General features: G+C 39.9%; 4 protein-coding genes across 6 annotated transcripts; all 4 read left to right on the top strand.

Annotated features, from left to right (window-relative positions):
* The first annotated feature begins 238 nt into the window (after nt 1–238).
* Nucleotides 239–2,775, top strand: LOC129603813 (ubiquitin carboxyl-terminal hydrolase 47-like). Its single transcript, XM_055506970.1, has 9 exons — nt 239–417; nt 498–594; nt 663–766; nt 897–967; nt 1,043–1,174; nt 2,015–2,110; nt 2,224–2,355; nt 2,431–2,559; nt 2,650–2,775. Exons 1-9 carry the CDS (start codon nt 396–398, stop codon nt 2,722–2,724), a joined length of 858 nt encoding a protein of 285 aa, XP_055362945.1. The 5' UTR covers nt 239–395; the 3' UTR covers nt 2,725–2,775.
* LOC114867631 (putative ubiquitin carboxyl-terminal hydrolase 41) lies at nt 2,739–5,619 on the top strand. The gene is made up of 12 exons (XM_029170475.3): nt 2,739–2,813; nt 2,897–2,926; nt 3,006–3,108; nt 3,186–3,274; nt 3,465–3,535; nt 3,618–3,722; nt 3,908–3,982; nt 4,069–4,200; nt 4,280–4,405; nt 4,510–4,535; nt 4,637–4,677; nt 4,783–5,619. Exons 3-12 carry the CDS (start codon nt 3,077–3,079, stop codon nt 5,112–5,114), a joined length of 1,029 nt encoding a protein of 342 aa, XP_029026308.2. The 5' UTR covers nt 2,739–2,813; nt 2,897–2,926; nt 3,006–3,076; the 3' UTR covers nt 5,115–5,619.
* A 5,517-nt stretch (nt 5,620–11,136) lies between these two features.
* On the top strand, nt 11,137–14,541 carry LOC129603143 (uncharacterized). Of its 2 annotated transcripts, none has more exons than XM_055503118.1 (5): nt 11,137–11,329; nt 13,099–13,155; nt 13,348–13,422; nt 13,557–13,657; nt 13,901–14,541. In XM_055503118.1, exons 1-5 carry the CDS (start codon nt 11,236–11,238, stop codon nt 14,324–14,326), a joined length of 753 nt encoding a protein of 250 aa, XP_055359093.1. In that variant the 5' UTR covers nt 11,137–11,235; the 3' UTR covers nt 14,327–14,541. The 2 variants fall into 2 exon arrangements, with proteins under 2 accessions (XP_055359093.1, XP_055359091.1); XM_055503116.1 differs by having other exon boundaries at nt 13,096–13,155.
* Nucleotides 14,542–15,314: 773 nt separating this feature from the next.
* Nucleotides 15,315–20,488, top strand: LOC114848385 (ubiquitin carboxyl-terminal hydrolase 47-like). Of its 2 annotated transcripts, none has more exons than XM_029138849.3 (21): nt 15,315–15,370; nt 15,598–15,694; nt 15,763–15,866; nt 15,997–16,067; nt 16,143–16,274; nt 17,115–17,210; nt 17,324–17,455; nt 17,531–17,659; nt 17,750–17,787; nt 17,873–17,913; nt 17,997–18,026; nt 18,106–18,208; nt 18,286–18,374; nt 18,565–18,635; nt 18,718–18,822; nt 19,006–19,080; nt 19,167–19,298; nt 19,378–19,503; nt 19,608–19,633; nt 19,721–19,761; nt 19,857–20,488. In XM_029138849.3, the coding sequence occupies exons 1-17, from the start codon at nt 15,349–15,351 to the stop codon at nt 19,287–19,289; spliced, it is 1,458 nt and encodes a 485-aa protein (XP_028994682.3). In that variant the 5' UTR covers nt 15,315–15,348; the 3' UTR covers nt 19,290–19,298; nt 19,378–19,503; nt 19,608–19,633; nt 19,721–19,761; nt 19,857–20,488. The 2 variants fall into 2 exon arrangements, with proteins under 2 accessions (XP_028994682.3, XP_028994692.1); XM_029138859.2 differs by lacking the exon at nt 15,315–15,370 and adding an exon at nt 15,458–15,517.
* The last annotated feature ends 749 nt before the right edge of the window (nt 20,489–21,237 follow it).

Here is a 21,237-nt window from a genome sequence, read left to right as displayed (position 1 = left end):
ACATTATTGATTGACCTTAAATTTCAATATCAAACTATAAATCACATGACGAACAACATTCTTTGGTCATATTCACTCTTGATTTTCATATTTCAAACCTTGAATGCATCCTTGAATACTTCATGTACTGTAACTCACAAAACAAGCTTGTTCAACGTTTCCCATGCACCATGAATGCAGCATTCCTGTAAATGAAAGAGAAAGTGTGTTTCTTCAATCCAAAGACAGAGACCAGAAAACAGAAATGCTGAACCTAAAAAGTGAAGGTGAGCTCATGCTTCTGCACTTCATCTGTTTTATACATGTTTATGTAATAGCAGCCTAATGTGTAATTCATTTATTGTCAACAACAGACTGCTGACGTGCAAATGTAGGTGTTGTATAAGAGAATAAATATGGACTTCTTACGGTACAACGGTAAACTTGCTGCTGTTCAGATGATCCAGATCTGGTATAAATGCAGTGTTTTATGCTTATGAACAGTCTTCTCTCATCAGATGTTAACGCTGGTGGTTTATTAAACCAAGGAGACACTTGTTACCTGAACAATGTGAAGCAGGAGCTGTTCCAAGGCTTCAGAGAAGCTGTGGAGAGGTCTGTTCCACAGTCCAACATCTACATGTGTGAGAGCATTTCTGGGTCTGACTCTGTGTTCTGTTCAGACACAACACCTGCATGGATCGACACCTTAAAGACCTGTTTGATGAGCTGCAGCGTCGCACACCCAGCACCAACACAATCCTAAACAAGCTGGGCATCGACAGAGGTACAGGATCAGCAGAACAGCGTCAGCGTCACGTCTGCTGATCAGAGTCCTGTGGATGTGGGTCCTGAACCACACACAATCAGCATTTGTCTGAATGAGCTCATTGGTCGCTCTGCTCCTGTTTCCTCAGTGTGGGAACAACAAGACGCTGCTGAGTTCTACGTAAAGATCTTAAGTCAAACCAGTGAAGCTGCTTCACAGGTAAAAACATCACTAACGTCAAACAGTCGCTCAGATCCAAACTAAAACTTATCAGTGTCTGTGTTTTGTTTGCAGATCTTCCACGGAGCATTGACACATACGACCATATGTCATAATCCTCAGTGTGGAGCACAGAAACCTGCAGACTCACGTTTCTGGCATCTTCCTCTCTCATTGAATGATTCCCACAGTGAAGAATATCAAGTGGTGAGAATCTGACGGTCTGTGAACTAAACACATGGTGTCAAACAGACCAAAGACTAATGTAAAGAACCATCAGCGTGATGTTGGGTCAGAACCATTACTCTTTACTTAGTTACTCTTTACCTTGTACAGATAAACAGCCGCCACCATCGCTGTGTAATGAAACCTAGACTTGATGACCATCATTAGCAGATGGTTGCATTGAACGTATGATCTCAGTCTGATGCACAAAGTGAAGTTCATTATTAAAGACAAACACCAGTTGTGGTGCTGGTGTCATTAATGTGGTTACGTGTCAGTAAAAGTTAGTGTCTCAGGTTTATCCAGCCACTAATTGTCACTTATAACAGTGTATGTTTCATAGTTTCCATTTGTCACATACTATTAAGAGATTGACTTACTAGCAGATGTTGTTCATGAGTTTAATGTTTAAACTGTTGAACTGAGTTTTTACATCAGTTAGTCTCTCCTGTCTCTCTGCCCCATCATAACTTGTATCATGACTCCTCTCTGAACCTGAGGCATTTCCTTATTGAAGAACCAAATCTAGATACACGTTTATTGCCAGTAATTATCACAGTCTTTGTTCACTGTGATGCTGAAAGCTGAGTTGCTTTATGGACTGTTTACCTTCACAGTGTAATTACTGCCACTGTGTCATTTATGGTGTTTATGTTATAAAGACTGGTTCTGGAGTTTGGTCTTGACCCCAATCTGTCACTGGCTGCTGTTTAAAACCCTCCTCTTTATCAGATATTTATTTATATTTGTGCCAATTAAGCCGGTCAGTGATTCAGTGCCTGAGCTGATTCCAGCTGTCAGTGACATCAGTGTGTTTTTCAGGTGGACGGCATCAGGGAGTTTTTCAGAGATTCTCATTTCAGTGGACTGGACCAGATGTACTGTGAGGAGTGTGATGACAAAGTGGACGCGACTGTTGTGAGTGATCACAGCGTGTCTGATGCACCAACATTAACAGTGTTTATTAATGTTCATAATTTAATAAGCAGCTGATGACAACATATTAAAACATGTTCATGTGTTTGCTTCAGACATGTGAAGTGAAGCATCATCCAGAGGTTTTAGTTCTGCTGCTGAAGAGGTTTGACTTTGACTATCGTTACATGAGATACGTCAAAAACAACCGCGCTGTGATTGTTCCTGTCACTCTGAACCTCCCAGAGGTACTTATACTGTTTGTTTACAGCATCTTTATTCTTCTCTGGTCCTAAAGCCTGTGATGTCTATTGGTCCATCAGAACCAGACCTATGAGCTCTATGCTGTGGTGGATCACGCTGGTGATCTCAGGGGTGGACATTATGCTGCAACCATCAAGTCTCAGGACGACGATCGATGGTACAACTTCAATGACGGCATCGTCTCATTGGTAAAACTGATCAGCTTCACTCTGACGATGCTGATAATTGTTGGTCCACATCAGTGTTTCAGGATGTTTTAATCTCCTTTTCTTCCACAGCTCAGTTACCAGCCGTTCCAGGTGGATCACATTGAGAGGCGGGTTTTTATCTGTTGGTTTTTAACACATACATGATCCTGAATATAAAAACAACATTCTAGCTCTTCTCTTTTCTCCATCCAGGTCCCACAGCGCGTATCTTCTATTCTACAGGAAACAGACAAGTAAAAGACAATTGTTTCCTTCATGTTTAAACACAGTTTAACAAACACATCAAACTGATACTTACTTTATATCTTTTATGTAGGTGTGACATCAGGTGGACGACAGACCTCAGGTCAGATACAGGATGTGTTGAAGCTGTTGATTTTACAATGTTTCCAGTTTTCCTTCATGTTGCTTTTTCTCCTCATTAGCTCCTATATATCACGGTTTATTGAACCAAGGAGAATCGAGTTACCTGAACAGTTTGCTGCAGGTGCTGTTCATGACCAGAGAGTTCAGAGAAGCTGTGGACCGGTTTGTTATATGAAGTCAGTCATGACTGATTAAACCCCGCACATTTGTCTGTCTGACCCTTTGTGTGTTTGCTTCAGGTACATCATGACTCTTAGAGTCTTGCTTAGAGACTTACACAGACACACAGTCGACGCCTGTGACATCATAACCAAGCTGCTCACCACAGGTACAGTATCAGCTGATACAACAGGCCTGATGCAAACACACAACAGGACATGAACTGTCCTGTTATAAGATCTATTGTTTCCTGTCACTGAAGGGTTTAACACAGTCAGACGTTTGTTAAGTGTTTTATATTTTTACAGTGTTATGTCATAAACACAGCTCGTGTTGATTTCTGCTCTTCTCTCTGTCAGTGTTTGAGGAACAGGAAGCTGCTGAGGACGTCCAGAGGATCTCATTTCCCAACATGCATCAGGCTTCACAGGTAAAACATGGCTGACATTAAAACCAGTCTGTTAAACTAGAAGAAAGACGCGACTGGTTCATCATCTGTGTTTGTGTTTCAGTCCCAGACCAGATGTTGTAAATGTGAGACAGGGAGAAGCAGAGAATCACCACTTTGGCATCTTCCTCTCACACTGATGGATTCAAACAGTGAAGAATATAGTTTGGTAAAACTCTGACGACATGCAAAAACATTTTCATCATTCAGAGCAGTGTTGTATCTAATGCTTCCACCAAAAACTAGATTTTTCAATAACCTTCAAACATTGAGGACAAACTGAGTCTGTGCTCATTAATAATCAATCAGAACAAACCAGTTTCTTGTTTTACTTTAACACTAGTGTGTTTTCAGGAGGACGGACTGAAGCAGTCTCTCACTGACCAGGTGTCCTGTGAACGGTGCTGTTCCACAATTGATGTCATCACTGTGAGTGATAATAAGGTTTCAGATTCATGTTCAATAATCTGACAGATGCAAACAGTCTAATAATAAATATCATGTTTTTCTGGTAGAAATGTGAGGTGAAGCATCATCCAGAGGTTTTAGTTCTGCTGCTGAAGAGGTTTGACTTTAACAATAGTAACATGACGTTTGTCAAAAACAACCGAGCAGTGAAGATTACTCGCACTTTACAGATCTCAGAGGTAAATGTTTATTTTAATATTAATATTTTATCTTGTTTCTTCTTGTGTGATTTTAATGTTTGTGGCCTTTATTGATCAGAATCAGACGTATGAGCTTTATGCTGTCGTGGATCATGTGGGTGAACTCAAAGATGGACGTCATGCAGTGATTGTGTCTCTTAATGATGGTCGATGGTACAACTACCATAATAACACACACATATCGGTGAGACTGATCAGCTTTAGTGAAATAATAGAAACCAGTCAGATGTTCACACGGTTGTTTACACATGTTTGTAACGTTTGTTTCTGTTGTTTGTTGGGTTCCAGCCGTTCCAGCACAGTGACACTGAGACGTACGTTTTCATCTGTTTGCTTTTCACCATTTTCATTATTAATAATGAATTATTATTTATACAAATGTGATCTTTTCTTCCTCTCACTTGTCTCCCACTAGTTCCCAGACGGTTCATCTTCTTTTCTACAGGAAACAAAGAAGTAAGAGATTTAACCACATGTTCAGTAGCACATCAACAAGATTAGATAGAGATAAACTCTCTACTACTCTACTTTCATGAATTAACATTTAAATTTGTCTTTCAGCTGATACTTTTAGTCAGGACATCAGGGAGTTGTTCACTTGTGAAGGTGTCCTGCCTGCTACAAGTGACACCAACCAGAGTCCATGTACTGAGACTATGAGACAGAAAGAAGAGTTTAAAGAAGCTGTAGAAGATGATGAAGACGCTGCAGAAACTGGTTTTACTGGTGAAAATGAAGAAACGCTAATCAAAGTCTATGTTGAGCCAGGGAAGCCTGAAGCTCATGAGTGTAATGTGGAGGATCAGGACAGTGGAGCTGATGTCAGACAACATGAACCACACATTGAGGAGGACAGAGATGGAAACAAGCCAGGAAATAATGAGACACAATGATGAGAACGGGAGGAGAAACGGAGAAACTGACGACCTGACAGATAAAACAGAGCAGAGGATCAGGATGATGACGGTGTAGATGACAAGACAACATGTAATCTGGAATCAGAAATCGGATATTTACCAGCTCCAATGAGCGCGTCCCACCTGCATGTCCCATCCAAGTGTGTCCCTGCTGCAGCAGGATGCCACAGCACAACACAGAGTGTAAAAACGTGGTCTGTCCTCGCTGTAAGTGGGAGTTTTGTTTTGTGTGTCTGAAGCTCACTGACGACTGTCTGAATCTGAGGATTGACCTTAAATATCAAACTATAAATAACATTTATAGTGAAGAATTTGAGCCATGTTATAGACGTGTGGCTCCCAGACAGACGTCTATACCTGTGTGGAGGAATTCATGATGGCGCAGCAGCTAAAGTGATGAGCTTCAGTTTTTCTTTGAAATATTGTTTCTTAATATTAACTGTGACTAAATTCTTGGTTTAAACACACTGTCCTACAACAATCAATGTGTACATGCATGTGTTTCTTCAATGACCTCAACAAATCATTTTGTGCTTTTGTGATGGTGACATTTCCTCATTCAGCAACTCAGCTTTGTTGTCTGTTATCTGAGGTGATAATGGAAAAGTACCTGAGATGCATCTGATGGAATGAGACCAGCCCAGTGTTTGACTAACTTGAAGGTCTGTTTACTGGAAATGACTGTGGTTGTAATAAACCAATGCGATAACAAAATACTAAAGAAAAGCTTTATTGTTGTGCAGGTTCAAAATTTTGAGCAAGATAAAGGTTATTGTCATTACAAACCAATGGAGGTGACAAGAAAAAACGAGGACAATGTTGGAATGACCAAGCAGAACAGACTTTCCCAGCAGTTATTGGACAGATAATAATTTTCTAATATTAAAGTCCCAAAAGCATAAACGTAAAAAGATGATCGGTAAAGTGCCCTGAGGATCTAAGTGATGCAGCGGCGGCAGTGTCTGTGAGACAGTTCATCCTCCGTGGACCTTCAGCACCAGGTGAATGGCTGAAGACGGCAGGAAGGTGCACTTAGACAGAGGAGTGGTCTCCTCCAGCGTCCGGCCATCCAGGATCAGCTGCACGTTGTCCACATGTTGACCTACAGACAGAGAACACACAGTCTGATATCTGAGACTTAAACAAAGTGAAGCTCAAACAAGCTGTAGGTGGATTCATGAGCTGGAATCAAACATGGCAACACAGAAAGTGTTCTATGAAGCTTTTGATTCATTATTGATACGTCCGGGAACTAATTGTTAGCTACAGTTTTAGGATGTTGGTCATATTGCATTGCATTATGCTTTAGCTTTATAGTTAACACTGTCATATCGTTCCTTTTACTTCTCTTGGCTCCATGTGTGTTTGTGAACCTACCTGGGGTCCAGGGCAGAGCATCCACTGCTCTCTGTTTGAGCTGCTTCACATTCAGGATGTCGTCGCTCAGCTCGATCCAGGTTTTCGCACCTGCAGCATTAAACACAGCCACGTCGCCCATGTTGCTTCTGTGATGGAATGTCTTCAGGTTTGTTGTCTTTGTGATTCTGAGGATTGAGGACCTTGTTTTGGTTTAAACACTGTTCTGTACACTGATAGTTGTAAACTGTTCTGGCTCCGCCCACAGCTAAAAGCTTCCACTTTTCATTTCATTTAATTAACACGTGAACTGCTCTGGAAATTCCCATGTTGGTTATGTATTTTAGTATGTCTTTGCTTATTAAAAACATACTTAAAACATACTTATTGAGTAGTATACTTGTTTTGTCCAAGCACAACTTATTTTTTATTATTAATCAGTTGTTAATTTTCCTGACAGCTACAAACATTTGACAATGCGTCATATTTAGAATAATGAATATTTGGAATTATTCTTATTTTTATGTGTTCCAAGTTCATTAACTTTTCCCCAGTAACACATAAACTAATATTTACACCTCATATCCTCTCACAGGTGTCCCCTACACTATGACACCAAATGCATTCAAATAGCCCTTATGGTTGCAGAGATATACTCTGTATGACAGCTATACCCTCCTCCCCACACCCACCTCCTACAATGGCAGAAAATAGGGCCCATAGTGTTAAAGCTAATATGCAGTATGTCTGCTAGTTGAACTGTTTTATCTAGAACAGTGGTTCTTAACCTACTACTACATAACTACTTCAGCCACGATGTCTTTGCTCCTGTCTTCTATTCTGCTGCTGCTGGTGTCATTTGAAAGAGGAATTTAGGATAATTTAACTTTGACCCCTTTTCCCAGCATCAGATTCACCATCTTCAACACAGCTAGTTTTGATTGTTTCACCAATGGTGTGCGGTTTGCCCTGCTTTGCGATCGGGTAAGCGACTTCGTACGATGCTGTGAGGATCGGTTTATTGATGGGTACAAAGTCGAATCTGGCTGTCTTCACCTTCATTCAGAAAGCGTTGTGTGCTTGTATTCCCCATTTTCATGCAGGTACAGGAGCTGTTCCTTTAGTTTTGCTGGTACTAGACTAGAATTGCTTAACTTTGCATTGCAAATCATGCAGATAGGATGTTGACTCCCATCATGTTCTGTGTGCATTTTTAATAAATTAATTAATTAAAAATGCATTGATCCCATAGCATGACCACATGCCAAAAACTTGAGATAAAGCAGGAGAAAAACATTGTAGCGGATTCAAATTAATAATCTGATATTAATGCAGAAACATTAATATACCTCGAAGTTGGGGCACCAGGTTTGTTTTAAAGCTGAAACCACGCTTGTATCAATCTAGCCAACGCCAGATGTCACTTCAATGAGTTACTAGTTATGAACAACAATAACAACTTGATAAAATTTGTGATAAAACCAAATCAGTCTCTTATGCCGTGAATTCTTGTTGCGGTTCAGTGACCTCTGCTTAAATCTGAAGAACAATGCACACAAAACCAGATTCCTTTTAACGTTTTATTAATCTAACACTACTGGATATATGAATAACATATATGGAAATAATATGGAAATACTCTAATAAACAGAACAGACAATGAGAGAACGATCAGAATGAGATGATGAACAGTAAAAGAATCAATGAGTGAAAACACAAAGAATGGTCAAGACATGAGTGTGTGATGGCTTTGATCAAGTGAAAAGAGTATTTGTCTCTAATTCGAATCTAAGGATAACTAATGGATTTGGAATGTTCAATTCTAGCGCTTTGAGAAACACCAGACTTCTCAGAAGATTAGAGATGTTCGTCTTGCCTTAGTTTGGAGCTGTAGCCGCTGTGCAGCGTCTCCCGTTACCGGCTTGGTTGAGCAGACGTGCCCTCTCTGGTCCAGGTGCCACGGCCTCTGGGCCAGGAATCGTCGCCCGCGGTGATGATGACGGCTCGGGGTCAGCGAAGTAACAGTCAGCCAGGCTGGACTTTCAAGGTGTTTCAAAGCGTCAGCGCTGCTTAAACTGGCCCAAAAAGGAAACGGGCTGGAATCTAATTTAATTAGTTCAATCAAAAATAGCAAGTCAATTAAGGACTGGTTGTAATAGTTTCAGTTTCTTAAGATGACCTTCTAAACTAACAAAATTTGCTGCTCGTTCGTGTTTCTAAGTTTAACTTAGGTTTACAAAATTTAAGAACAAAGGAAAATTCAAAAAATGAAATGCGACGCAAAAAGAAAAGGTGAAAGAAGTTTGAAGATAGAGGGAAATCCAATTCCACTAGGGTGTCACTGGTTTAAATACCCCTGGAGCAGTGGTCACTGCAGGGCGGAGAAATGAGTTCAACCAGTGGTGAAGAGTTCCACCTCCTCAGATCAGGAATCAAACTATTGGATTTCGATTGCTCATAAATCGGGGATAACTAAGCTTTCCTCTTTTCATCAAGCTCAAAGTTCCATCACACCATAACACAATACACATGTAACGATCAATTTGATACTCAAATAAGCAGAGAAGTCAGAATGGTTAAACAGCAGTATTAAATGCATAGAATATTAAGGTCTTATACTGTATGTGGTCCCTTAAAACGCTGTAACAAATGAAATGTTATTCATCATGACTGGTCTTGTTTTATGTAACACCAAGTAAACACTAAAACATACACGGATAATAAATGCAAGAAAAATCAAATTATAAATGACCTAATCGGGACATTACTAAATAAACAATTGTAACACTTAAAAATGTGATACAATAATGAGGATACCTAATTGTAGCTGGTGGACATAGTCTATGTTGCACAGATTAAAAGAAGTAAAGAAGGTGAGTATCTGTATTTCAACTTTGTGCCTACACACAAAGGAAAACATGGTGATAAGTTGAAGTCCCTTTGTTGTTCTTGAGGAATTTCCTGGCAAATCTGTAGATCAGGCATTAAACATCACATCTAATATCAAATGAAAACATTTTGTCCACAGAATACAATGGCATCTGTTTCTTGACAGTTGAAGGTTCTGCTACATCTGAACCAGAACCTGTGTCCAAATGAAGAGTTTTCCTTTTATTACTTCACATTCCTGGTTTACAATCCAGATCTCCTGGGCGAGTGGGAGAGTCCATGGAGTGAGTCTTGGTAGAGAAATTATGAGACAAGTTTTGGTCTGGTTAGTGTTAAGGCAGAGGAGGACCCTGGTGAGATTTAGGTGGTGTCACCTGAAAGTATCCATGGTCTTTTGATGTGCACTTAACCATATGTGTGTTGTTTATGCTAAAGTTACAGTTCTGTTGTGAGAGGAAACAGTGTCATGTGGAATAGACAGGAATTGTGTGTATTCTTATCTTGTGGTGAATCGCAGCTTTGTTTCTGTGGAAGGGAGTGAAGCTCACACGTTGTGTTAAGTTACCTAGGTCCAGACGTGGATTGCTACAACATCCTGAGCAGAAATTACTAGTTCTATTTGTGTGATTTAACAATTCAAATCATTGATGCTTTCACCTCCAGTGACTTCACCTCAGACCTCGTCTCTGAGCCGTGCATTTGGGTCCAGCTCTGTAGTCTGACCGAGCCATGGCTGATTACAGCAGAGGGCATGGGTTTATTTGGACAGCAAATAAATCATCAAGGGTCAGAAACAATTTCTCCTAACTCTGACCTACAAACATATACAACTTCTCTATTATTTTAGGAAAGTACACATACCAGTTTACACTACACAATGAAATTGATCTGTTTGTTACAGTACTGAGTCACAGGACCCTCAGGACCCCACACTTACGTTTGTGGACACAGAGGACAAATTAGACTGTAAGTAGAAATGTTCAGAACCTTTTTATGATCCACAGTTTATGTTTATGGATTAGGCTGAACAAATCTCTGTTATTCTCAGCGCAGCTAAGGAGACGATACACAACTCGTGATCTGGTAGAGCATTTTTTATGTCACAGTATTTTTGTGTTTCCATGGGTTTAAGTCTCGTAGAGCTCTGATGTCCTGTGGTCACGTTGTCTAAAGCTACTGGATGATGTGAGTTTGTATTAATATTCATATTCTTTACTGCACAGTGATGAAGTAATTTGAGAATAGCAAAGCATCTTGTCTTTACTGATTGTGATTTGTAACTGATCACATTATGTTTCATTAATTAATTTGACCTTAATTGAATGCAGAGTCATAAAACCCAACTGTGGAGAAGCTGAGTGTCAGCAGTGGACTGATGTTTAGTGTCTGGACACTTCATGGGTGAAATGATTTACTTTAAACAGCATGACTGTAAATTTACTTTGATGTAGTGGGATGTACATAATGATGTGGTGATGTGGCGATTTCATGGTTGTTGTGCTTTGTTGATGATTTTTGGGGTTCCCCCTAGATGACAAGATATGTCACTAGCGTTCCTCCGTTTTCATGGTGTAACAATCGCAGTTTTTTCTATATAGGGTGAAACTACATAACTTGGAAACTGAGGAGTGAAAGATGCAGCTTCCCTGTAGGTCTAAATATTTGCTTCTGTACCGTCTGTGCCAACAGGATATGAAAAGGTACTTTCCAGGTTGTCATTCATTGATACACCGAGAAGGGTCGAGAACAAAAGTAAAAGCTTTGTGAGGCAGAGTCTATAAACAAAACACACTGTCCTCACCTGTCATAACAAGATTGAACTTTATAGAAGCCTCACGACAAAAAACACAAAATGAGGAGGTGGTTGCCACTTGAAGGAAGGTGGGTCGGTGAAAGCAGGATGGCACAGACAGAGGCACAAGTCAACGTGTTACCCAGGATCTCAGGTAATTAATACTGCAATAAAGTAGGAGACATTTGTCATGAAATAACAAAATAATAAATAAGGTGGATTACAGTGTTTGAATGGGCTACTGACTGTGTGACACATCTTACTGGTTGCCTACAATTTACTGAGCACGGGGTCTGACGCAGCATGAAGGAGAAATGCAGCGTTTGTGAAAGGTAAAGGGGGGAAATCATCAGTTTGAAGTTAACGGGGAAATCTGACGTATTTTCTATTAATAGTGCTAATAAGCACTTCAAGATAAGGTAAAATAAGATAAACTTTATTGATTCCAGAGTGGGGAAGTTAAATTGCTGGAACAGCCACAAGACAGCAAAAAAATTGTGCAGGATTGATTAAAAAAATAATAGTAATATTTAATAATACATAACATAGGTACATATTTACAGCTCAAAAGCTGAAGGATGTGCAGTTTCAGCTGGTTTGGAGCCAAAGTAAATGGTTTTGGTCCAAAAGTGAAATGAAATGGTGCAAAGATTAATTTTCACCTGAAAATACATTTGGAGTGGTGTTCGTAAAATTTGGTGAGATGGTGGATTTGAGATTATTATTGAAAATGCGAGACGTAGTTTCAAGAAGTGCACAGTAAAAGATTTCCCTGTTAATTTACAGTAAACTACTGTTGCCAACATTGCACCGTTTTTTTTAAATGTACCTACTGTAATGTAGAAAAACAGCTTATTACTGTTAAAAAATACAGTAATGTGCTATGTAGAATATATAATTTGCAGTATAATACCATCAACCAACCCACGCATTTTACTGTTACTGTAATCTTCATAAACAGTATACTACTATAAAAAGTGAAATCTGAATGTGGAGTCAAGGCAACTGGATTGCTTTCTTCTTAGGTCGTTTCATTACTCTTGAATTAGTAGTGAAACATTTTGACCTAAGAAGAAACATACAGTTGCCATAACTTAACATTCAGGTTACCTTATCTTTACAGTATAACATTTGCTAGAAGCTAAACAAGCCAGTTTGGAAAAATGATCAAAACTGCCTTGCGACGAGTCCTTTAAAGGTAATGCAGGAGTGATTACATTTTTGTAACACATTTGAACATTTTTCATTCTTTAACTGTGATAAAAAAAACATATTCCCGCTGCATCAAACTAATCCTGTACAAAGCCCCACTGAGGGTGGGTTGGTGATTGGAAGCTTCCCCTTCTTTTTCAGTTTAAGAAAATATGAATGCCATGGATTAAATAAAAATTGCATCAAAGCATTTCTTTATCTGGGCCCAAAAGCAAATTTGACATAACACTGAGATTAGTGTTTTGTATTTTGTTGTCCACTGTGTAAAGACTGATTGGACGTGTTCATATATTTGTTTTTAAGTTGTGTTGTCTGAAGGCAAAACTATGTGTTATTGTAACAATGGAGCCACTATTTAGGCCTGTGTTTTAACTGTTTAGAAAATGTGGCATTTCAGGATGAAACTATAACCGAGGATCAACAGCTGCATCTTCCCTGTTGTCTGAGTGAATTCAATGTGAGACGTCTGTTGAGTCTGTTAAAGCTCAAACATAATGTTTTTCTGGAGCCCGCTGCTAAATATTTGCTCCTGCACCGTCTGTGCCAACAGGATAGAAAACTGTCATAAAAAGACTAAACTCAGCTCCGGCTCTGACCAATAAGGCGTTGTGGCGCCCTAGGCGAGATCATGATTTTGATTTCACCTAATAATGGGAACATTTTCATCCACATTTACAACATCCTCAACCTGTCTTTCTTCTGTTTCAGCAGCACAACGTAGAGATGCTGTGTCCCTGGATGAACTTGACTGCTTTAGGCGTCGTTTTGGTAAAAAACAATGGGATGAGTGATTTTTACCAAAGTGTTCATCACTCACTCAGAATCAGTGTATCTGACATATACAGTAGAGAGACATGAAATCACTACACTTTACAGGAAAATTACCCAATTATACAGTATTATAAAAGCACTTAATTAATAAATCTGGAAGCTGTGACTCACATTCTCATTATTCTACAGCATTGAGAGAAGAGAAGCGCTACAACCCCAGTGACCCCACACTTAAGTTTGTGGAAACAGAGGATGAATTAGACTGTGAGTGAAAGAACATATTCAAACATGATATTTATAATCAAACATATATCTATGGGTTATGCTGTAACATTCAGTATTAAAATGTAATTTCTGAATGGCATCTCCCAGTGTAACAGATTTTGTGTTTCCCTCAGTTCTATATGAAGGGTTCAGGTCTCGTAGAGCTCTGATGTCCTGTGGTCACGCTGTCACTCCCACATCTCTCACTAAATGGTGTATGAAGCTACTTGATGAGGTAAGTTTGTATCAATGACTGGTAAGATTGTTTTCTTCATTTTGACACAGTAATAAATGCCAAGTGTTTATTCACTCAGTGACTGATAAGAGTAATGGTTGTACTTGTACAGTATGTTTGGTCATATTTACAAGAGCCTTGTTCAGAGAACCACAAAACAATCTGCTAAAGTACATTTGGAAGGAAAGGAAATGTGTTTGTAAAGATTTTTTTACATGTTTATGTAATAATCTTTCCATTCAGGGTAGAAGCGGGTTCGTGTGTGGACAAACTGGCTGTAACGTAGAATGGTCTTATGAGGAGGTTTGTAAAATGGCTCTACTGACCCCTGAAGAAAAGAAGCTCTTTGAAAAAGCCATGAGGACAAACTCTGGTTCAGATCAGAGTGGTCACAGTGGTCTGAACCACCACAACGACGGCTTCCGCATTCATTCACTGCATATGCTGCAGACCTGCCCAGAAATGATGCTCAGCTCTGTGAAGTGTCCGTCCATCAGAGCGTGTCCCACCTGTGGCATCCTGCAGCAACATTGCAATGGGTGTAGAAATGTTACCTGTCCTCGTTGTAACAAGTATTTCTGCTTTGTGTGTCTCAGCGTGACAAGTGCCCATCAGTGCAGTGCTGCTGCTTTAAGACAGACGTCTATACCTGTGTGGCAGAAAAAATAATGTAAACCAGCACATTATGAGCATTTGGACATTTAAAACTTTAGTAAATGTCTGATAATTTAGCCTCTGTCATCTCCAGAATGTCTTCATTTTAAAACACAGGGTTACCTAAGAAATTAAACATTGTGCTGGTGATAGAACAAAAACACTGTTTAAACTAGAAATTGATTATTTTTCAAATGCTAAACGGGTGCTACTACTCATGTCATAATAAAGCTGGTAAATATTAAATCCTCTGTCTAAGTTAAATTGTATTTTCATCACCATTTGCATCTGCTGTAAGACTCTAACTCTAAAGCTCTAGATGTGTAGTACTGGTTTATACAGCAGCAAACCTGGCTGGAGAGCCAGGGCTGCTGAGACCTACGGAAAAGCCTAGAGGGAGGACCCAAATGCATGACCTGTAGGCAGAACTAATAATCAATGGTTCTTATAAAAAAATTAATACCAAGGAAAATATAACCAATGTGCTGCGTAAGCACAAAACTAACACACAGAAAACTAGATACCTAAACTAAAAATCACTGCATACTAGGGAAAACTAACCTAAACTAACCTAATTAATGAACTAAAGACAATAAGACCAAACAGAGTGTAACATCATCAACAAACCTGACAAGAACTGTGTACAAAACTAGAACTTTGAATAATAACTACAACAGGTGAACTCAATCAAACTATTACAAGAAATGACATCACAAAAAAACAACAACAAACCAAGAAGACACAAAACCATAAAGAAGGCACATTGCCCCCTGGTGCCCTGGTGGCGTGGAAGCTGAGTCATGACACCAGCCTGATGGAAGGAGACCAGCCCAGTGTTTGATTAGCACCTGCTGAATGTCTGTTTACTGTAAATGACTGTGAATAAAAGAATTGGGGGCTTATTACTCTGCAAATATAGGAATAAGCCTTGAATCTTTACTTTATTATTTAATGCTTATTTATCTGAATGCAGAATTCCTGTAAATGGAGGAGAAAGTGTGTTTCTTCAATCCAAAGACAGAGACCAAAAAACAGAAATGCTGAACCTAAAAAGTGAAGGTGAGCTCATGCTTCTGCACTTCATCTGTTTTATACATGTTTATATGTAATATCAGCCTAATGTGTAATTCATTTTTTTTCAAGAACAGACTGTTAAAGTGCAAATCTCAGTGTGATATAAGAGAATAAATATGGACTTTAAAAACGGTAAACGTGCTGCTGTTCAGATGATCCAGATCTGGTATAAATGCAGTGTTTTATGCTTATGAACAGTCTTCTCTCATCAGATGTTAACGCTGGTGGTTTATTAAACCAAGGAGACACTTGTTACCTGAACAATGTGAAGCAGGAGCTGTTCCAAGGCTTCAGAGAAGCTGTGGAGAGGTCTGTTCCACAGTCCAACATCTACATGTGTGAGAGCATTTCTGGGTCTGACTCTGTGTTCTGTTCAGACACAACACCTGCATGGATCGACACCTTAAAGACCTGTTTGATGAGCTGCAGCGTCGCACACCCAGCACCAACACAATCCTAAACAAGCTGGGCATCGACAGAGGTACAGGATCAGCAGAACAGCGTCAGCGTCACGTCTGCTGATCAGAGTCCTGTGGATGTGGGTCCTGAACCACACACAATCAGCATTTGTCTGAATGAGCTCATTGGTCGCTCTGCTCCTGTTTCCTCAGTGTGGGAACAACAAGACGCTGCTGAGTTCTACGTAAAGATCTTAAGTCAAACCAGTGAAGCTGCTTCACAGGTAAAAACATCACTAACGTCAAACAGTCGCTCAGATCCAAACTAACACTTATCAGTGTCTGTGTTTTGTTTGCAGATCTTCCACGGAGCGTTGACACATACGACCATATGTCATAATCCTCAGTGTGGAGCACAGAAACCTGCAGACTCACGTTTCTGGCATCTTCCTCTCTCATTGAATGATTCCCACAGTGAAGAATATCAAGTGGTGAGAATCTGACGGTCTGTGAACTAAACACATGGTGTCAAACAGACCAAAGACTAATGTAAAGATACATCAGCGTGATGTTGGGTCAGAACCATTACTCTTTACTTAGTTACTCTTTACCTTGTACAGATAAACAGCCGCCACCATCGCTGTGTAATGAAACCTAGACTTGATGACCATCATTAGCAGATGGTTGCATTGAACGTATGATCTCAGTCTGATGCACAAAGTGAAGTTCATTATTAAAGACAAACACCAGTTGTGGTGCTGGTGTCATTAATGTGGTTACGTGTCAGTAAAAGTTAGTGTCTCAGGTTTATCCAGCCACTAATTGTCACTTATAACAGTGTATGTTTCATAGTTTCCATTAGTCACATACTATTAAGAGATTGACTTACTAGCAGATGTTGTTCATGAGTTTAATGTTTAAACTGTTGAACTGAGTTTTTACATCAGTTAGTCTCTCCTGTCTCTCTGCCCCATCATAACTTGTATCATGACTCCTCTCTGAACCTGAGGCATTTCCTTATTGAAGAACCAAATCTAGATACACGTTTATTGCCAGTAATTATCACAGTCTTTGTTCACTGTGATGCTGAAAGCTGAGTTGCTTTATGGACTGTTTACCTTCACAGTGTAATTACTGCCACTGTGTCATTTATGGTGTTTATGTTATAAAGACTGGTTCTGGAGTTTGGTCTTGACCCCAATCTGTCACTGGCTGCTGTTTAAAACCCTCCTGTTTATCAGATATTTATTGATATTTGTGCCAATTAAGCCGGTCAGTGATTCAGTGCCTGAGCTGATTCCAGCTGTCAGTGACATCAGTGTGTTTTTCAGGTGGACGGCATCAGGGAGTTTTTCAGAGATTCTCATTTCAGTGGACTGGACCAGATGTACTGTGAGGAGTGTGATGACAAAGTGGACGCGACTGTTGTGAGTGATCACAGCGTGTCTGATGCACCAACATTAACAGTGTTTATTAATGTTCATAATTTAATAAGCAGCTGATGACAACATATTAAAACATGTTCATGTGTTTGCTTCAGACATGTGAAGTGAAGCATCATCCAGAGGTTTTAGTTCTGCTGCTGAAGAGGTTTGACTTTGACTATCGTTACATGAGATACGTCAAAAACAACCGCGCTGTGATTGTTCCTGTCACTCTGAACCTCCCAGAGGTACTTATACTGTTTGTTTACAGCATCTTTATTCTTCTCTGGTCCTAAAGCCTGTGATGTCTATTGGTCCATCAGAACCAGACCTATGAGCTCTATGCTGTGGTGGATCACGCTGGTGATCTCAGAGATGGACATTATGCTGCAACCATCAAGTCTCAGGACGACGATCGATGGTACAACTTCAATGACGGCATCGTCTCATTGGTAAAACTGATCAGCTTCACTCTGACGATGCTGATAATTGTTGGTCCACATCAGTGTTTCAGGATGTTTTAATCTCCTTTTCTTCCACAGCTCAGTTACCAGCCGTTCCAGGTGGATCACACTGAGAGGCGGGTTTTTATCTGTTGGTTTTTAACACATACATGATCCTGAATATAAAAACAACATTCTAGCTCTTCTCTTTTCTCCATCCAGGTCCCACAGCGCGTATCTTCTATTCTACAGGAAACAGACAAGTAAAAGACAAACGTTTCCTTCATGTTTAAACACAGTTTAACAAACACATCAAACTGATACTTACTTTATATCTTTTATGTAGGTGTGACACCAGGTGGACGACAGACCTCAGGTCAGATACAGGATGTGTTGAAGCTGTTGATTTTACAGTGTTTCCAGTTTTCCTTCATGTTGCTTTTTCTCCTCATTAGCTCCTATATATCATGGTTTATTGAACCAAGGAGCCACATGTTACCTGAACAGTTTGCTGCAGGTGCTGTTCATGACCAGAGAGTTCAGAGGAGCTGTGGACAGGTTTGTTATATGAAGTAAGTCATGACTGATTAAACCCTGCACATTTGTCTGTCTGACCTTTTGTGTGTTTGGTTCAGGTACATCATGACTCTTAGAGTCTTGCTTAGAGACTTACACAGACACACAGTCGACGCCTGTGACATCATAACCAAGCTGCTCACCACAGGTACAGTATCAGCTGATACAACAGGCCTGATGCAAACACACAACAGGACATGAACTGTCCTGTTATAAGATCTATTGTTTCCTGTCACTGAAGGGTTTAACACAGTCAGACGTTTGTTAAGTGTTTTATATTTTTACAGTGTTATGTCATAAACACAGCTCGTGTTGATTTCTGCTCCTCTCTCTGTCAGTGTTTGAGGAACAGGAAGCTGCTGAGGACGTCCAGAGTATCTCATTTCCCAGCATGCATCAGGCTTCACAGGTAAAACATGGCTGACATTAAAACCAGTCTGTTAAACTAGAAGAAAGACGCGACTGGTTCATCATCTGTGTTTGTGTTTCAGTCCCAGACCAGATGTTGTAAATGTGAGACAGGGAGAAGCAGAGAATCACCACTTTGGCATCTTCCTCTCACACTGATGGATTCAAACAGTGAAGAATATAGTTTGGTAAAAATCTGACCTCTGATCTCATCATTCAGAGCAGTGTTGTATCTAATGCTTCCACCAAAAACTAGATTTTTCAATAACCTTCAAACATTGAGGACAAACTGAGTCTGTGCTCATTAATAATCAATCAGAACAAACCAGTTTCTTGTTTTACTTGTTTTACTAACACTAGTGTGTTTTCAGGAGGACGGACTGAAGCAGTCTCTCACTGACCAGGTGTCCTGTGAACGGTGCTGTTCCACAATTGATGTCATCACTGTGAGTGATAATAAGGTTTCAGATTCATGTTCAATAATCTGACAGATGCAAACAGTCTAATAATAAATATCATGTTTTTCTGGTAGAAATGTGAGGTGAAGCATCATCCAGAGGTTTTAGTTCTGCTGCTGAAGAGGTTTGACTTTAACACTAGTAACATAACGTTTGTCAAAAACAACCGAGCAGTGAAGATTACTCGCACTTTATAGGTGTCAGAGGTAAATGTTTATGTAAATATTAATATTTTATCATGTTTCTTCTTGTGTGATTTTAATGTTTGTGGCCTTTATTGATCAGAACCAGACGTATGAGCTTTATGCTGTCGTGGACCATGTTGGTGAACTCAAAGATGGACATCATGCAGTGATTAAGTCTCTTAATGATGGTCGATGGTACAACTACCATAATAACACACACATATCGGTGAGACTGATCAGCTTTAGTGAAATAATAGAAACCAGTCAGATGTTCACACGGTTGTTTACACATGTTTGTAACGTTTGTTTCTGTTGTTTGTTGGGTTCCAGCCGTTCCAGCACAGTGACACTGAGACGTACGTTTTCATCTGTTTGCTTTTCACCATTTTCAGTATTCTGAATATTAAAATGATCTTTCCCTCCTCTCACATGTCTCCCACTAGTTCCCAGACAGTTCATCTTCTTTTCTACAGGAAACAAAGAAGTAAGAGATTAAACCACATGTTCAGTAGTGCATCAACTAGATTAAACTCTCTACTGCTCTACTTTCATGAATTAACATTTAAGTGTGTCTTTCAGCTGATACTTTCAGTCAGGACATCAGGGAGGTGATCACCTGTGAAGGTGTTCTTCCTGTTACAAGTGACACCAACCAGAGTCCATGTACTGAGACTATCAGACAGAGGGAGAATGTTGAAGATGATGTAGAAGAAGGTGAAGACGCTGCAGAAACTGGTTCTACTGGTGAAAATGAAGAAACACAAATCACAGTCTGTGTTGAGCCAAAACATAACTTATAATAATACAGTACTTTACTTCTCTGCTACTTTTCTTTTCATAAAAGTCATGTTCTGTCTGCGTTTTATAATACTACTAATTCTAATACTGACTCCAGGTGTGTTCTCTGGTGGACCAGGATCACATGATGCTTACAGTCAGCCTAGATTTGAACTACATTGTACACAAGACTATCATGGACACTGGAGTTTGTCCATGACAGTGACAGAGGAGCTTTTCTCTGTGATAACATTTCCTTATTCAACTACTAAGCTTTGTTGTCTGTTATCTGGGGTAACAATGGGAAAGTACCTGAGATGCAGCTGCTGGAACGAGACCAGCCCAGTGTGGGAGTAACAAGAAGGTCTGTTTACTGTAAATGACTGTGATTATAATAAACCAATACAATAATAAAATACAAAAGAAAATCTTTAGTGTTGTGCAGGTTCAAAATCTCTCATTCTGAACAAGATAAAGGTTATTGTTTATTAACAAACAAATGGACATGAAAGTGTCATGAAGCAACAGGAAAACGAGGACAATTTTGGAATGACCAAGCAGAACAGACTTCCCAGCAGTTATTGGACAGATAATTATTTTCTAACATTAAAGTACCAATCGAATATATGGAAATGCTGATTGATAAAGTGCCCTGAGAATCCACGTGACGCAGCAGCAGACGCAGCAGCTACAAGGTGTGGTCTCTGTCAGACTGTTCATCCTCCGTGGACCTTCAGCACCAGGTGAATGGCTGAAGACGGCAGGAAGGTGCACTTAGACAGAGGAGTGGTCTCCTCCAGCGTCCGGCCATCCAGGATCAGCTGCACGTTGTCCACATGTTGACCTACAGACAGAGAACACACAGTCTGATATCTGAGCCTATTAAGTGGACACTGAACACATCACCTGAAGTGCAGCTCAGACAGTTGGAGGTGGATTTACAGAACAAAAATGGTTTCGGTTCACTGATCATGTATAAAACGCCTTATACGGACTCTATAAGCTGAGTTTATTTGTAAAATGTTTAAAGACATTTGTTTGTACAGTTTTTTATAGTAGCATCGTTTCGTCTAGTTCTCGTGGCTCCGTGGGTGTTTGTGAACCTACCTGGGGTCCAGGGCAGAGCCTCCACCGCTCTCTGTTTGAGCTGCTTCACGTTCTGGATGTTGTCGCTCAGCTCGAT

The sequence above is a fragment of the Betta splendens genome, chromosome 2 (genome assembly GCF_900634795.4).
Source record: "Betta splendens chromosome 2, fBetSpl5.4, whole genome shotgun sequence".
NCBI lineage: Eukaryota > Metazoa > Chordata > Actinopteri > Anabantiformes > Osphronemidae > Betta > Betta splendens.
The sequence above is the reverse complement of the archived record's forward strand: the minus strand, read 5'-3'. Positions and strand labels throughout refer to the sequence as shown.

Bases quoted from the DNA above. Each gene is read 5' to 3' on its own strand.
- LOC129603813 (XM_055506970.1), top strand. From the start codon at position 396: ATGGACTTCTTACGGTACAACG. The intron at 968-1,042 runs GTAAAAACATCA...TTTTGTTTGCAG, and splicing joins CCAGTGAAGCTGCTTCACAG to ATCTTCCACGGAGCATTGAC. The intron at 2,356-2,430 runs GTACTTATACTG...TTGGTCCATCAG, and splicing joins TCACTCTGAACCTCCCAGAG to AACCAGACCTATGAGCTCTA.
- LOC114867631 (XM_029170475.3), top strand. From the start codon at position 3,077: ATGACCAGAGAGTTCAGAGAAGCTGTGGACCG. The intron at 3,723-3,907 runs GTAAAACTCTGA...GTGTGTTTTCAG, and splicing joins ACAGTGAAGAATATAGTTTG to GAGGACGGACTGAAGCAGTC. The intron at 3,983-4,068 runs GTGAGTGATAAT...TTTTTCTGGTAG, and splicing joins CCACAATTGATGTCATCACT to AAATGTGAGGTGAAGCATCA.
- LOC129603143 (XM_055503116.1), top strand. From the start codon at position 11,236: ATGAGGAGGTGGTTGCCACTTGAAGGAAGGTGGGTCGGTGAAAGCAGG. The intron at 13,156-13,347 runs GTAAAAAACAAT...ATTATTCTACAG, and splicing joins CTGCTTTAGGCGTCGTTTTG to CATTGAGAGAAGAGAAGCGC. The intron at 13,423-13,556 runs GTGAGTGAAAGA...TGTTTCCCTCAG, and splicing joins AACAGAGGATGAATTAGACT to TTCTATATGAAGGGTTCAGG.
- LOC114848385 (XM_029138849.3), top strand. From the start codon at position 15,349: ATGCTGAACCTAAAAAGTGAAG. The intron at 15,371-15,597 runs GTGAGCTCATGC...TTCTCTCATCAG, and splicing joins GCTGAACCTAAAAAGTGAAG to ATGTTAACGCTGGTGGTTTA. The intron at 17,660-17,749 runs GTAAAACTGATC...TTTCTTCCACAG, and splicing joins ATGACGGCATCGTCTCATTG to CTCAGTTACCAGCCGTTCCA.